Source organism: Ammospiza caudacuta, chromosome 9, assembly GCF_027887145.1.
Source record: "Ammospiza caudacuta isolate bAmmCau1 chromosome 9, bAmmCau1.pri, whole genome shotgun sequence".
Taxonomy (NCBI): domain Eukaryota; kingdom Metazoa; phylum Chordata; class Aves; order Passeriformes; family Passerellidae; genus Ammospiza; species Ammospiza caudacuta.
In genome coordinates this window covers 19,069,443-19,084,251 of record NC_080601.1, presented here as the reverse complement: position 1 = coordinate 19,084,251, position 14,809 = coordinate 19,069,443, and the positions used below count along the sequence as shown (strand labels likewise).

Sequence of the window (14,809 nt, the reverse complement as noted above, 5' to 3'; positions counted from 1 at the left end):
CTCCCAATGCTGACTTGAAGAAATTAAGAGCAGGCCAGGAAGCTTAATTCTAAATGTGTTTTCAATTGATCTTTGTTCCTGACTGTGTTTAATGGTTAGCTGTTCAAGAAACCCTCTGGGGTTCTGCTAGTTGATTTCAAACTGGGAAACAACAAGCAGTACCACAGAGAGAGAGAGAGATGCTCTTCTTTTCAAGAGAGTAAATTTAAACACTGCTGAAAGGCCACATAATACTAGTCTCAGAAAAGCAAAAAAGAAAGATTTCTAGGCAGAGCTAGATAAGAGAAGGTGACAGGGCATGGTGAGGGATAGCTCCCATAAATGTACCATTGGCAGAAGGCAGCCTTGCTGGTAGCTACAGAAACAAATGAGTGGGATGATATTCAGTGGTGAATCAGCTTGGTTTTTATTCCAATGCAAAAAAAGATACGCAAAGGGATGTCATCCAGAATAGCAAATGGCAAATGCCAAATTTTTGAGAGAATTAGAACAGAAAATCCACATACAATCTAAAAACAGCTGTGGAAATTCTGAACTTCTCATGTTGAATTACACTGTAAAAGTTGTGAAGTTGTAGCTGCAAATAGAAATTTAACTTTTCAAAATGGGCCTGGAAATCAAACCTGAACAGTCTAATTGAGTGTGCTTATGTACTCCCCTCTCTGCCACAATAACTCAAGTTGAACAGTGCTGTGAAGACCTGTGATTCAGCTGGAGTACTGGGCACTTGGAATCAACTCCTTGTTTGTGCAGACCAGTCCAACCAGCTTGATACAGTTTGCTCAACCAATGCTGTATCATGCTTTCTGATGCAGAAAGGCAAATTGGCAATCAGAATATAGAAGGTGAATTCATATGTCAGTGCTCATGGTATTTGAAATCCAGACAGATTGGTTAGGACAGCATTTAGCAGAGAGTAACCCTTGCAAGGTTTGATACAAGATGAAATTAAATTTTGCTGCTGCACCTGAGATCTCAGCAGCATGAACTCATCTCAGCTGAAGAATTATTTCTTATTGGGAAACAGCATGGACACAATACTGTTCTCCTTAGGCTAGTTGAAGACTTCTTCTCTTTCCAAAGTGCACAGGGTCTAAGTCAGGAAATGCCCTCTTCAGCTTCCTCAAAGGGTAAGGTCTTTCCCACCTTCCCTCAGAAAACTGCATATCCTACACATAAAATTATCCTCTACAGGATCATCAGTCATATTTCGCAGAAGTGGAAAACTGAGATTTAAAGGTTAAATGACTCCCACAAAGTCAGTGGAACAGACAGGGGGATAATACTATCCTAATTGTTTTCGAGCACTTCACATTGTAAGAGCTAAAGCACTACCCAAAGCATGTCTCTGGCATTTTTTTCAGTTATATGGATGCCTTGCCTTAACATCACCCAAATGCCAGGAACAGAAATGCATCGGGCCTCAGGTCTCCCAGGATCCTACAAAGAAATTCCTCCCTGGATTTTATTCCCACTGCTCCTTTCCAGCTCCTATTTCTATATGCAAATCATTATCTTCTAACCTTCTCTCCCTCACTGCCCACTTACTCATCCAACACATCATGATGCAGCTGCCTCAAACTGGAAGAGAGCTGTGAAGGGACAGAAAACACTGTTAGACCCTGGTGATATACAAATCATAAGTATTCACAAAAAATAACATTTTTGCCATTACACATCTTGGCAGGTCTCCCTCCACCATCAAATGAAATATCTATTTTCCATTCTAGTTACTTCACTTCTGCATGCAGATTTTGTCTCAAGACACCAAATCAAATGTTTGTGCTGAATGACACAGCAAACATTGCCAGTCTCAAAAGTCTTGTTCAACACTTTAGAGGACATATGCAATTTTGGTCTGGGCTGAAATGTACAGACAATGGTCATTTTGACCCATGCCATAAAGGGCACCAAGGAAAAGGATTTGCTTACTGATAGGAGAAGTTGTAAAGTGATTGTATAAATACAAGGGACTGGAAAATGAAATTATCTTCCCAACAAATATCACACTGACACATTAACTGTTAGAAGTGTTAGAAATTTTTAATATTTGAAATTTGCCTACACAAGAACTTTCACACTTATCTCCTATCAGTGGCACTACGCATAAATTTATTTGGGTGTCAGGTATTACAGGACACAGCTCTTCTCTGTTACAAATGCTTTTAAGTCAAACACAGTAGCAGCAAGTTACCAGACAAAGGAACACTGTGTTTAAGGCTGCCTGCCAGAGATGACTTAGTCAAGTTGATTACATGGAAAGGACAGTAGTGCTGCCACACTTCTACCCCATACTCCCTGGGGAAGAAAAAAAGCCAAGAGTCATATCTAGGTTTCCTTCAGTTTTCACTGCATGGGGTAGGCAGAAATAATATAATGTAATGACACAAGGTTTGATCTTGCAGAGTAGTGCACCTAACTGCTCTGCTAGGTCAATGCAAGCACATTCTACCTTAGTTTTAAGTACAAGCAGTATATAAAATGCCTCTCATTTGAAACTGACTCTGTCCATGATTTGAGTCAAAAGCATAAAAGAATTATTATTTTAGATCATCAAGAAGCAGGATGTCTTGAGAATTTGAGGAGCTCAGGCTCTTATCAAAAATCCAAACCACCTTTCATTTCCATATATTTCAGCAAAATTTGGGGTTATACTGTCATATTATCACATCTTAAGGTTGCATAGTCTTAATATCTGTAAGTAAATTTCTCCATAACATTCCTATATGAAATGAAGGTAGGATTTCATTAACTATGAGGAATTAAGGTACAATTGCAGTAAAATTAACAAATTCTACCTCATCGATTCAACCTTAATGAGGTAGAATTAAGAAATAAACTGCTGCGTGAAATACATGTAATAAACACTGGTGGGAAAAGCCGTATGCACCGATTCCCACTTACGCTGCTCACTTCAAAGGCGGCAGGGCGAAGTCAGCAATGAATTAGCAGCGAGCGGCTGGCAGGCTGCGGAGCTGCGGCGGCTCCCACAGCCCCTGGTGCGGGAACGGCCCCGCGGCTCGGGCCGGGCCCCGCGCGCCCTCTGGCGGCGAGCGCCGCGCAGCCCCCGGCAACGGGAGCCGGCTCTCGCCGGGCAGGGAGCGAATTCCCTCCGGCGGGCACGACAGGCAGCGCCTTCGGAAAGGTCTGTCTGCACCATAAAATACACTGCTGGCTGCGCTTTTATAGAATATTAGGACCAGCATTTTCAGCCAGGTAACGCACCCAGGAAAAGACGGTGAACACACGACTGTACAGACTACGGGAGAGGCATGGTATGAGACAACAGAAGACTCTTCCAGAATATTGCAAAATCATAGATTCATTTACATTGAAAAACACCTCCAAGAGGATCAAGTTCAACTGTTAACCCGTCACTATCAAGTCCACCAGTAAGGCATTACCCCAAATGCCACATCTACACAGGCTACTTCCCTGATCCAATGTCTGACAAACATTTCAGTGAGTAAATTTCTTCTAATATCCAATCTAATCCTGCTGCAACTTCCGGTTATTTCCACTTTCAGAATAAAAGCAATTAGCCATGGATCCCAGCACTATGCAGTGATTTACAAAAATACAACAAAAAACCCACCACCAAACCTACCTTCTCTTCTTGAAGAGCCTATTCCAAGTTTTTACTGATACATTCCCATTAAAGCCTGAGGGGTTATGATGCTGCCACATCAAAAATCTGCCTTTCAAATCAAAATGCCCTTTACTGCAGTTTTTAAAGGTAGCTCACCCTTTTTTTTTTGGCAGCTCTCTCATTGGAAGCAGTCGAACTCTACATGCAAGAACTAAATAAAAGCAGCTAAAGAAATAGGTTTTGGGACATATGACAATTAAAAAATTTCAACACTTCTCTGAGCCAAATATCTGTACCATTTGGGGTTTAGGATACTTTATTTCCATAGCCATTCTTCAGTGAGTATGTGTTTCTATTTTCCCTTCCTCACTAAGTATAAAACTCCAACCATGAAAGTATCTGTTGCCAGCCTATGGGCATTGCTGTCTGTTAGTTTTCACTGCAGGTTTTGTTATTTACATATTATTTATATAGCAACTAAAAAGCCCCAAGCGTGCTATTTTTGATCACCTAATGACAACTTCCATGGCCACTCTAACTTTAGCAAAGGTATATTCTTTTATCTATATGGTATGCAATCGACACTATGCCCCATTATTTTTAGATGGTATTTGGATTTTCACTTTAAGCATTACCTCAGTAGTCCTATGTGTCAGTGTTATTTCTCTGATAATTAAGGCAGCCCCATAAAACATTACACAAAAGCAGAAAATGGCCTGAATTCTTTTTGCTGAAACGATGAGGCTGAGTCAGCCAATGCATTGCACTGGGAGCTGGTGGCTATCAACAGCTGTCTTTCATCCACTGGTAATCTCAGATGCATCAGTATCTAAGACATCTGATGAAGAATAAATAAGGGAGCTATTATCTTTTTTGAATAGGAAAAAAAACAAAGACAACCCCCAAACAAACAAACCAACCTCTCACAACCCAGAACCTGAAACCATTGCCCATGACTGCATCATGTACAAATCCTGGATAGATTTATAATGGATCCTTGCATGGCTTAACCCAGGCAGCAGCCAAGCAGTGCCCAGCCTCTCATTCACAGCTCCGACAGTGGGATCAGAGAGAGAATCAGAAGGATAAGAGCTGGAACACTCATGGGTTGAGATACAGTTCAATAGGGAAAGCAAAAGCCATCCACACAAGCAAAACAGAACAAGGAATTAATTCACTGCTTCCCATGGACAGGCAGGTGTTATGAAGCTGAGTAACGCAGAGTCTCCAGGCAGGTGCAAGAGAGAGCCCTTTATTGCAAAACCCAGGCCTTTTTAAGCAATTAGCCCCTTATCAGCTACCTTCCATTTAAGCACAACAAATGTAATTCAACCAGCAGCCATAAGCCAAAATGTGAGCACATAATGGCTGCATAACTTGTTTTTCTGCCTCCAATTCAGCTGAGTCACTTTCCCATAGTCCTTTCCTACTTAGCCAAGTAGCAGGCCTGAGGCACAGTTTTACAAGGATAACAAGGCCCTTCTTTTATTAAGGCTTTACCTGCAACAGGCAGGTGTGCAGCCACCTTCAGGGAGCAGGACCCCATCACCTGTACCCATTTTTTGGGAAGACAAAAAATCATCACTCCCAACATCCCCCACTTCATGTATTGAGCATGATGTCATATGGTCTGGAATACCCCTTTGGTCAGTTTGTGTCACCTGACTGTGTCTTCTTCCAACCTTGTAGACAGAATGTACAGCAGGAAACTGTTCTTATAATAAAGGAATAAAGAAAACCATTAAATCCCATGACACTAACCAGATAAAACTGATTCCTGAAATGATGAATCAAATCAATTGTACATATTCCACTTTACCTGTAATGCAATATAACAAATTTCCCCTAGAGCAAGAAATTATGTTAATTTCAGTAATAAAAGCAAGATAAGAAGATGGCTACTAATAAAGAAATTATACATCACCAGTGAAAGTGTAGCTGACATGACAGCAAATGCAATAATAATGACTCAGTCACAATCAAGGACTACAAAGAGAAATATTACAAGAGCAGAGCTTGGAAATAATTATATTCATCATTGAAATCAGATGCAAGGAAACCTAGCAAGGGACGCTGTAAAATCAGAAAGCCTTGAGTTACCATGCTGATCCATGTACACGTGAGAATGTGTTTTCAGTGTCCCTGTAGGCTGACAGATTCTACTGCAGTGGTGTAGTAGCTGAACATCTTAATCCTATCAGTAGATATATGTCAGGTTTTTATCAATAGGCACCATTGATAAGTGTATCTACCCTCCTCTAAAAGTTGCTATCATCTTATTGCAGGGGTTCCATGCTGCTGTCTCCTTATCGCAAAAGTCTTATACCTTCTTGGTGTTTTCTCCTGGGCAGCTCCTTTCCTCTTCTTCACAAAGCAGCCAACTGACTCCAGTTCCTCTCTCACCCAGCCACCCCACTCTTTTATAGCACTCTTCTTCTCATTGGTTACACCTGCAGCCCGTTAAAGTCAGGCCTGCTCCTAATCTTTGCTAATTGGCCCAGCTGCAACTCCTTAGGGGTAAGATTACTTTCTACACCATCTTTATTTTCTTATATTCTATCCCCCTACAAAAAGTAACCTGATACTTTGTGAAACACTATTAATTATAAAGGTCTTCATTTTTCAGCAGTCATTTAGCAAGGAGAAAACAGTTTTATAGCTTGGACAAATCTTCTCCAGGCATGATCACATGATTGATCTTCTTATCATTAGATTTATACAATCTTTATACTGAGTGGGCTTTGTATGAGCCAGCCACTGATTTTGTACTTTTGAGATACAGGCTATCCATCTTCACTAACTACATACACTCTCTGACACCCTGTGCAGCAACTGGACATCAACTGATTAAAAGAAGGTTATCACAGTTGCCGGATTTGAAGCCCAACTGCTGCTTCATATTAAGTTGCCCAATTTTAAGGTGAAAACATAAAGTATAATGGGCTCTTACAGAGCCTTGCTTGCTCCACATGACTCTGCAGCTGACTATGTCAAGTTAAGCACCAAGCCCAGTTTGATGCAAGCAAGAATGAGATCAAACAGCTACTCTCTAACAAGAACACCTCACACATTAGACTCCTCAATGACACATCAAAGCTCTGGGAAGAGAAACGTTTTAAAGCTTTATGCAATTTCACCCAGCCACACCTACAAGAAATGAAGGCTGCACGGAGAAAGCCTAAGAATAGGAGATCGAGTTTTTACTGGTACACAGACCTGGAAGTGCTTTTATGAAGAGATAAAATCTGTTCATGCTCCCATACATTAGCTCTGCTTTGTAGTTTTGAAAGGTGCTTCCCACTTATGTAAGAGAATCAGAGAATGCTTCCACGTAGGCAGAACCTGTGATCCTTTTATTGAGCTGCTTCTTTTATACTCGGGAGCCTTCTTCAATGACATAGCTGAAACTGCTCATTTACTGATGACGTTCAGGCCTCAACTAATGGAAGCAGAGAAAACTCCAAAAGCCATCTGTCATGATAAAATGGTTAACAAAGAGAAAGTAAATTTGGAAAGAATCCAGTCCCCTTAGCAGCTATTGAAAGCATATATGTTTCATTTCAAAGAATATCTTCGGGTGGAAGGGACCCACTGGTCCAGGAGTCACACCATGTGCCTGGGAGCAGTGTTCAAACACTTTTTGCGCTCCATCAGGCCGGTGCTGTGACCACTTCCCTGGCGACCCTGTGCCCTGTTCCAACCACCCTCTGGGTGAAGAGCCTTTTTCTAACATCCAAATTAAATCTCCCTGACACATTTTCAGGCCGTTCCCCTGGCTCCGTCAGTGCCACCACAGACATCAGTGCTTGTCCCCCCGCCTCCCCTCACGGGGAAGAGGCTGCGGGCTGCGATGAGGTTTCACCACCTCAGCGATTCCTGCCCCATCCGCACAGCTGCGCTGCTCGGGAGCGAACCCAGGGGCACTACAAGGGACAGGCAAGTCATCCAGTAAGTGAATGTGCTGGGCAGTCACTAAACCTTGGATAGGGACAACCAGCATTTCCTCTCGACAGAATACTTGACAACCACTTATTCTTCTATTGAGGTAATAAAGACTAACAGCACTTGCTCGTCTCACAGAACCAAGGCCCCAAGGGGTGCATAGCCCCGCATCCAGCACTACTGGAGCACCTTCCCAGGCGCCGCACCGCCCAGCTGCGTTTGTAGCGCCACCACCTGAGAGCCGTGAGGCAGCCCCGGCCGCCTGCGCCCTGAGCCAGCGGCCCTGCCGTGCCCGGCCCGCCCGCACCAGGGCGCTCACCCGGCCCGGCCAGGGGAGCGCGGCACGACACCCCACACCAGACGCGACCCCGCTGCCTACTACGCAGCGCTGAGTGGCGTCTCCGCAGCCAATAAACGGCCTTAAAGACGGGCGGGGAGGGCGCTGCTGACCAATAGGAGAGCGGAGAGCGGGGAGGCGGGGAATGCGAGAGCCCAATTGAGAAACTTTCCGGCCCCGGGAGGGTGGGAACAAGAGTAAGGCTCAGTCACAGACGGTGCGCGCTTCCTCCAATCAGAACGTCTCTCCTCATTGCCCGTTCCGGATTGGCTAACAGATAGCCTCAGCTCGCCCGGGACACCAATAGAAAAGCAGCGCTGCATGACAGACGTTCGGCTCAGCCAATTAGTGTCGGTACGAAGGACCCAGCCTCTCTCTTGCAAAATGGCGGCCACAGCTCCCAGTGCGGCTCCTCCCGCGGCCGCTCCGCCGCAGAGTCCGACGGCGGCTCCCCCCGCCCCGGCTGGGAGCGCTCCTCCCGCGGCCGCGCCGACTCCGCCGGCCGCGCCGGCCCCGCCACCCGCCACGCCACTGTCAGCCGCGCTCTCGGGCCCCTTCCCCGGCGGCCGCGTGGTGCGGCTGCACCCGGTTGTGCTCGCCTCCATCGTGGACAGCTTCGAGCGGCGCAACGAGGGCGCGGCGCGGGTGATCGGGACGCTGCTGGGTGAGAGCCGCCGCCCTGCCCTGCCCGCCGCGGCCTCGGGGGCAGCGCCCGCCCCCCCCGCGGCGCCCCCTTACCCGCTGTCCTCCCTCCCTTCCTCTCGCCCCGCAGGCACCGTGGACAAGCACTCGGTGGAGGTCACCAACTGCTTCTCCGTCCCGCACAACGAGTCCGAGGATGAGGTACGGAGGCGGCCCAGGCGGAGCCGGGCTTCTCTCGGCGGGGCGCGACCCCCGCTGCTGCCGGCCGGTGCCCGTGTTGTCCTCCGGGCTAAGCACCCTGTAACCGGCTGTCTCCCGTTCCGCAGGTGGCTGTGGATATGGAATTTGCCAAAAACATGTATGAGCTGCACAAGAAAGTGTCTCCTAGCGAGATCATCTTGGGCTGGTAAGTTGTCCTTCTGCAAGAACATGCAGGTCGTTCTGTTGATTCCTTAAACTACTTAAAATATATAATTCACTTTGTCACAGATGGAAAAGCAGAAGCACTAATGCCCGTGACAGTCATACCTTGCAACTCTTGTTACACAGTCAGTGGTAAAGCTCCTGAAGCTCATGAAAAGAAGAGACAGTATTGGAGACTTAAAGGGTTGGGTTTTGTTTATGTCTAGCAAGGTACCACAGAGGAGTGATGTGTTAGAGAATGTGTGTCCAGCTTTGTTAGAAGAGCTTACTTGCTGTAATACAACCTATACCATGGAACTTAACTGGTTAGAAAGAAGGGAGAATACAAAAGAGGCTTTTAATGTACTAAAGGTGTCAGGAGGAAACACTGATACCAGTTTGAATACTTAGTTCTCTGCTGGAAGTAACCTCTGTGTGTGGGATGTGAAGCAAGATCAGTTCAGTGTTATGGGAACAGAGTCTGTATCTCTGTGGCACAGTGTGTTTATCGCTCTTTTCATGCCTACAAAATGGCTTCATTTTGTTTTTGTGTAGCAAGCTTCCTCAACAGCCTTCTAATGGCACAGCAGAGTACAGCTCCAGTGACAGGAGCTTGCCTGAGAATGTGAGATGCTAATTGTAGAGCAGTTAAAAGAGCTAGATTAACAAGTTAGACCTCCTGCAGAGGGATGTGTGATTTGTGGATGAGAAAATTTGTCTAAGTTTGTTTGGTATGCTTTGACTTACATAGATGGAAAAAGCTGGTCTAGAACACAGTGGCACGTAACTGAATATTGGGTCTGATGTGAATTTACTGATGTTTTATGGCTGGTACTGCAACATTGGCCCTGTGCATATTTTGGACATGGGTGTGCTCAGCCTGCGATTCCTACAATTTTAGGGACAAGTGGCCATAAAGTAAAAAATCCTCAGTTAAAACACTTCTGTTTAGTATGCTGCTACATCTCAGTCTTTGGAAATCGGTGGTTTAGGATACAAACCTGTTAAATACCAACAGTATAAAACAATGGGCACTTGGATGTTGGAAGGATGGCTCTTCACCATGTGTTCTTTTAAAGGTATGCAACAGGGCACGACATCACGGAGCACTCAGTCCTGATCCATGAGTATTACAGCAGGGAGGCTCACAATCCAATCCACCTCACCGTGGACACCAGTCTCCAGAATTCACGCATGAGCATCAAAGCCTATGTCAGGTACTCAGGGATTTCTGGGAGGGCAGCAATCTGAGTTACTGAGAGATGCCCCATCAGGATAACAAGGAATGTAGTGGGGTGCAGTGTCCTTTCTTGGACAATATTGTGCCGTAGTTAAACATAGTGGTGAGCCTGGGATCATGGCTTACTTCTCATTGGAATCTTGACCATTGTATATAGGCTTAAAGATTTCATTCATTGGAACCTCGTTGGGTTGGGGAATCATGACTTAATTTACAATTTTCAGAACATCTTTGGGATATTTCACAGGGTTCACACAGCTGGCAGTAATGTCACTAACTTCCATTACACTGACTGAATGCTAGCCTGTAGGCACAGGGCTTTATTGCTTGGCAGTGCACTTATACAAGTTGGAGGTAAATGTGGTTAAAACAATTCAAACAGCATCTTCTTGATGGGTCTTTATTTCCCTTAACCCCGTCATTCTTATCAATTAACAATGGAGGTTAAATAATAAGAAATCAAACTCTTCCATCTCACTGAATTCCTCCCACTATTGGCTGAGGAGCTCTGCTCTGTAAGGAAAAAAACCTTTTCTTTGTAGAGAAAGTACTGCTTCTTGACTGTGCATCTCTAAAATGGGAACTGTTCCATGAGATCTTATTTAAAGCCTAAATGGACTTCAAGTACTTAGAATACTTAGGTATAATAAAGGTGTTGAGAGTCCTTTGTACTTGAATTTTGTCATATTGCTCATTGTTTCAGTCATTTCCTAAAGCGTGAAGTATTTCAGGATGGAAGAGCACTTTCTCTAAAAGCAAGAAGGAACTCTGCTTAAGATGATAGTACTTAGTTCTTCATGCATTCATGGTGATGTCAAACCAGCTAGGAGTATTCTTGGATAAAAAAGATCAATTAATAGCATGCCAGAACTGGTTTCCTGTCCTCAGTTATCCTTGGGTCTTAAAATTGCTGATTTTGGTGAGAATGAGTAATGTACTCATGTTTATGCTTTAGTGCTAACAGAGATCTTTAAGATGGAAATCTCTTCCTTCCTCCCTTATATGTGTCCTTGCTGAAAACGTTTTGTTGTTCTCTTTTTTTTCCCCTAGTGCCCCGATGGGAGTCCCTGGTAAAACCATGGGTGTGATGTTCACACCACTAACAGTGAAATACGTTTATTATGATACAGAGCGGATAGGAGGTGAATGCTTTCTTCCTGTTTTGGTTATAACCATTGCTGTGACAATGTTCAAATGTTTCTTTTACCTGGTAAAACTGCTGTTCTGGAAATTTTACTGGTAATCAGACTGTCTTGCTGAAGCTGACCTAGAAAATCTGTAACAAGTTAAGGGTTTAAACTGGTATCTGTGGCAGTCAGTTTTTTTCACTGATCCTTCTTTTGCTTTCAGTGGATCTTATCATGAAGACCTGCTTTAGCCCCAACAGAGTGATTGGCTTGTCCAGTGACTTGCAGCAGGTGGGGTCGGCCTCAGCCAGGATCCAGGACACCCTGACCATGGTGCTGCAGTACGCCGAGGACGTGCTGGTAAGGCCAGCTTCTGTCAGCCAGGAAAAAAGGCTGATGTTAACTTGTGCATCTGGGTTTTCTCTTTATTATTTCTCTTTCTGGGCCATAAACTTTGAGTTCCACTTGTGCTGAAGTGTGTTTTTCTTTTGCTTAGTCTGGCAAAGTGGCTGCTGACAACACTGTCGGGCGCTTCCTGATGGATCTTATTAACCAGGTGCCAAAGATTTCACCAGAGGACTTTGAGACCATGTTGAACAGCAATATCAATGTAAGATCTTAATTTATTTCTTCTGTGGCTTGCTAGCAATTTGGAAAGTTTTTTATACAGACATAAATTTGTCTATGATCTATCTTTTCATACAACATGCTAATAGCTAATTTAGCTTTTTTATTGTCAGTAATTTGGTGTTTTAAGGGCTGAGGGTGGATAAAGAAGCTCAGCATAATCTTGCAAGCAAATGCAGATAAAAGTATTCATTTTTAAGGACTTAGGAATTTTGCAAGCCATCTGAAAACCAGTGCCAATTCTTCTTTCATATTGGTTGGACAGTATGAATTACAAAACTTTAAAAAAATTATTTCAGCAATAATGGGTGACTTGCCAGATTCTTTTGGCTGAGCTAGAGTTCTGTCTCTCTGCGTATCACTTACAAACATGAACAGGGTTTTAGCACGCTACCTGATTTCTCTAACAGATTTTTAGAAAACTTAAGGTTTTGAATGCGTTGTTCACCCACAGTCTGTAAGACCAGAACTAATTTTTAATTTTTCTTATACCCTTTGACTTCTCTGGTTAACATGGGTGAACTCAGAGTTAAAATTTCACAAGCAGTGTTTCATATGCCAGTAATACCAAAAGCTTCCTGCAAGGGAAGCATTCTTCAGGGTAGGACTTTCAGGACGAACAATATTTTTTGTAGCTGATTTTAAAATGCTTTACAGATGGTAAAAAATCAGCTAATAAGCTATAATTTGTTAATATTTCTGATCACTTTTTTTTTTTCCTTCCTTTTCAGGACCTACTGATGGTAACCTACTTGGCAAATCTCACACAGTCACAGATTGCTCTCAATGAAAAACTTCTGAGTTTATAAAGAAACTTTTGCCACCCTACACTTTAAGGAGCCTGAAGAATGAGTAGATACACTTTTCTGTGGTGTTAGAAATTTCCTTGGACTGTAATTTAATGACCTACATGACATCGTTATTTCCATTGCTCTGAAAAGCCCCTAACATGTTTTAAGAAATGAATGGGAACAGCTGCAGTTCAGTTGAGCCTGGTATTTTAAAATGGAATAAGAGAATCTTATGTCTTGTGGATTTGTCTACTTGTATAACAAAATACAGCTTTATTGCAAGAATGTATTTGGAATAAAAGTTCCATTGCAGTGGCAACAATGGCTTCTGTCCAGAAAAAAACTTTCTCATTTATTGTGTAATGAATCCATTCTTGAAAGAGGGTGGGGGGGTAAGGTGGCATCAGGAAAGAAAGAGTGGATGGGAATGAAGTCCAGTTCTTTGCAGGTTTTCTTCCAACTGCTAAAGCACACTGAAAGTGTGGAGGTTTGTGTTGCATATAATATGCCTTACCATGAAGGACTGCAGAATAGTCTCTGGTTTATCAGTGGTGCTGTGTATATCCCTTCAGCAAGGTACTGACAGACGAGACAGTAAATTCAGCTTATGGTATCACTTCTATGCATATAATTATTTTCTGATTATTTGGGAAAGGAGGTAAAGGTCAATAGCATTAGCCCCTTGTAAAGGGGGAGTTCAGGGAATTAAAGCCAGCAACTGAGTTCATGGTATGAGAGTTTGAAAAGCATTTGTGGCTAAACAAGCTTGGCTACTGGAGCTTCCATCTTTGCCAAAGAAGAAAAGGACAGCAAAATGACAATCCATGAGATTTGAGGTTAAAAGTTGGGTGTTGCCAAATAGGAATTTTCTGTTTCATAATGCTGTACTGCTGCTAAAATGTGAAGAGAAACCCCATTTTCTCCCCAAGATAAGTTTCATGTTAAGTAAGTTCCAGCTGGAAGAAAGCCAATACAAATATCAGCTGTAACTTTGCATGGTCTCTGCCAATAACATTACCTTTAGAAGCTGTCTTACAGTTCAGCTGTACTGAGGGGGTACTCTGCTTTAACAGAGTTAAAGCATCTCTCTTCTACCACAAAACTGTTCCCACCTTACTAGGGACTGTATCTAGTTTGGTGAATGAATTTGAAATTGCAGTATGCAAAGAGAGTGTTCTCCAAAACTGGTAATTTGCCAGCTAAATCCAAGAATAAGACTCAGATTACAAATCTAGAGATCCCATATTGGTTGGTACAATTTAGAGAGTTCCCTCAGTGACTCAATGCTAAATTCTAAGTTCTAATTGCAAGGTCAATGTAAATGAAAAGTGAAGGTCCAGCAAAGATCCTAATTGAAAATGTTATTTGTGAGCATTAAATAAGTATTAGAACTCAACTCAGTTTTTTATTAGTCTGAATAAAAATGTTTTGCATTCCTTTCTCTTTTTTAAACTTAATATTCTTAAATTCAGCCATTTAATGTTTCAAAATTTTCATATCACAGTGTTTTTTGAAGAAAGTTTTGACATGGCATCAAGTGACAGAAAAGAGGAAGCAGCAAAGGTGGACAAGTGTCTCAATCATTGCAAAGAAGTGTGGAGCGGGGGGGGGAAGCAAAATATTATTTCCCTGACCTCTCCTCTGCAGGAAGCTCTTTGTCATTCCCTGTTAGGAAAATGGAGAAAACATTAAAAGAAAGCTATTCAGCTTTTAGAGTGTTAAAAATCAATGTTGTTTTATAAGCTGGTGTGCACAAAATGCAAACTTCCAAGAACAATTTGTGATCATTGTGGAATTTGCCAGTCCTTGCAAATACTGAAGATTAATAATGAAGATATGTGATAAGGGACACAGACATGCTTCGCTCTGACATCTTTCCAGCACAGTAAGACTGCTATCTTTCTTTTAAAAATTAATACTTTCAGGATAAACTATCTTATTTATAATTTATATTTAGGGAATGCCTTCATAAAAACTCAGGAGGAGGTGGTAATAGTCCACTATTTTTTAACTGATGAGATTCAGCAGAAAAAAAATTCTATATTGCTGGGAATGACAAACCTTATTGTTATCTGCCACTTGAAACTTAAATCCTTGCTGCCGGATTAGCAA

The 14,809-nt window shown here is 43.0% G+C and overlaps 1 protein-coding gene across 1 annotated transcript; it reads left to right on the top strand.

Moving 5' to 3' along the window:
- Window positions 1-8,252: 8,252 nt before the first annotated feature.
- EIF3F (eukaryotic translation initiation factor 3 subunit F) lies at window positions 8,253-13,026 on the top strand. The gene is made up of 8 exons (XM_058810542.1): window positions 8,253-8,532; window positions 8,641-8,711; window positions 8,837-8,916; window positions 9,992-10,129; window positions 11,203-11,294; window positions 11,503-11,639; window positions 11,776-11,889; window positions 12,638-13,026. Exons 1-8 carry the CDS (start codon window positions 8,253-8,255, stop codon window positions 12,713-12,715), a joined length of 990 nt encoding a protein of 329 aa, XP_058666525.1. The 3' UTR covers window positions 12,716-13,026.
- The last annotated feature ends 1,783 nt before the right edge of the window (window positions 13,027-14,809 follow it).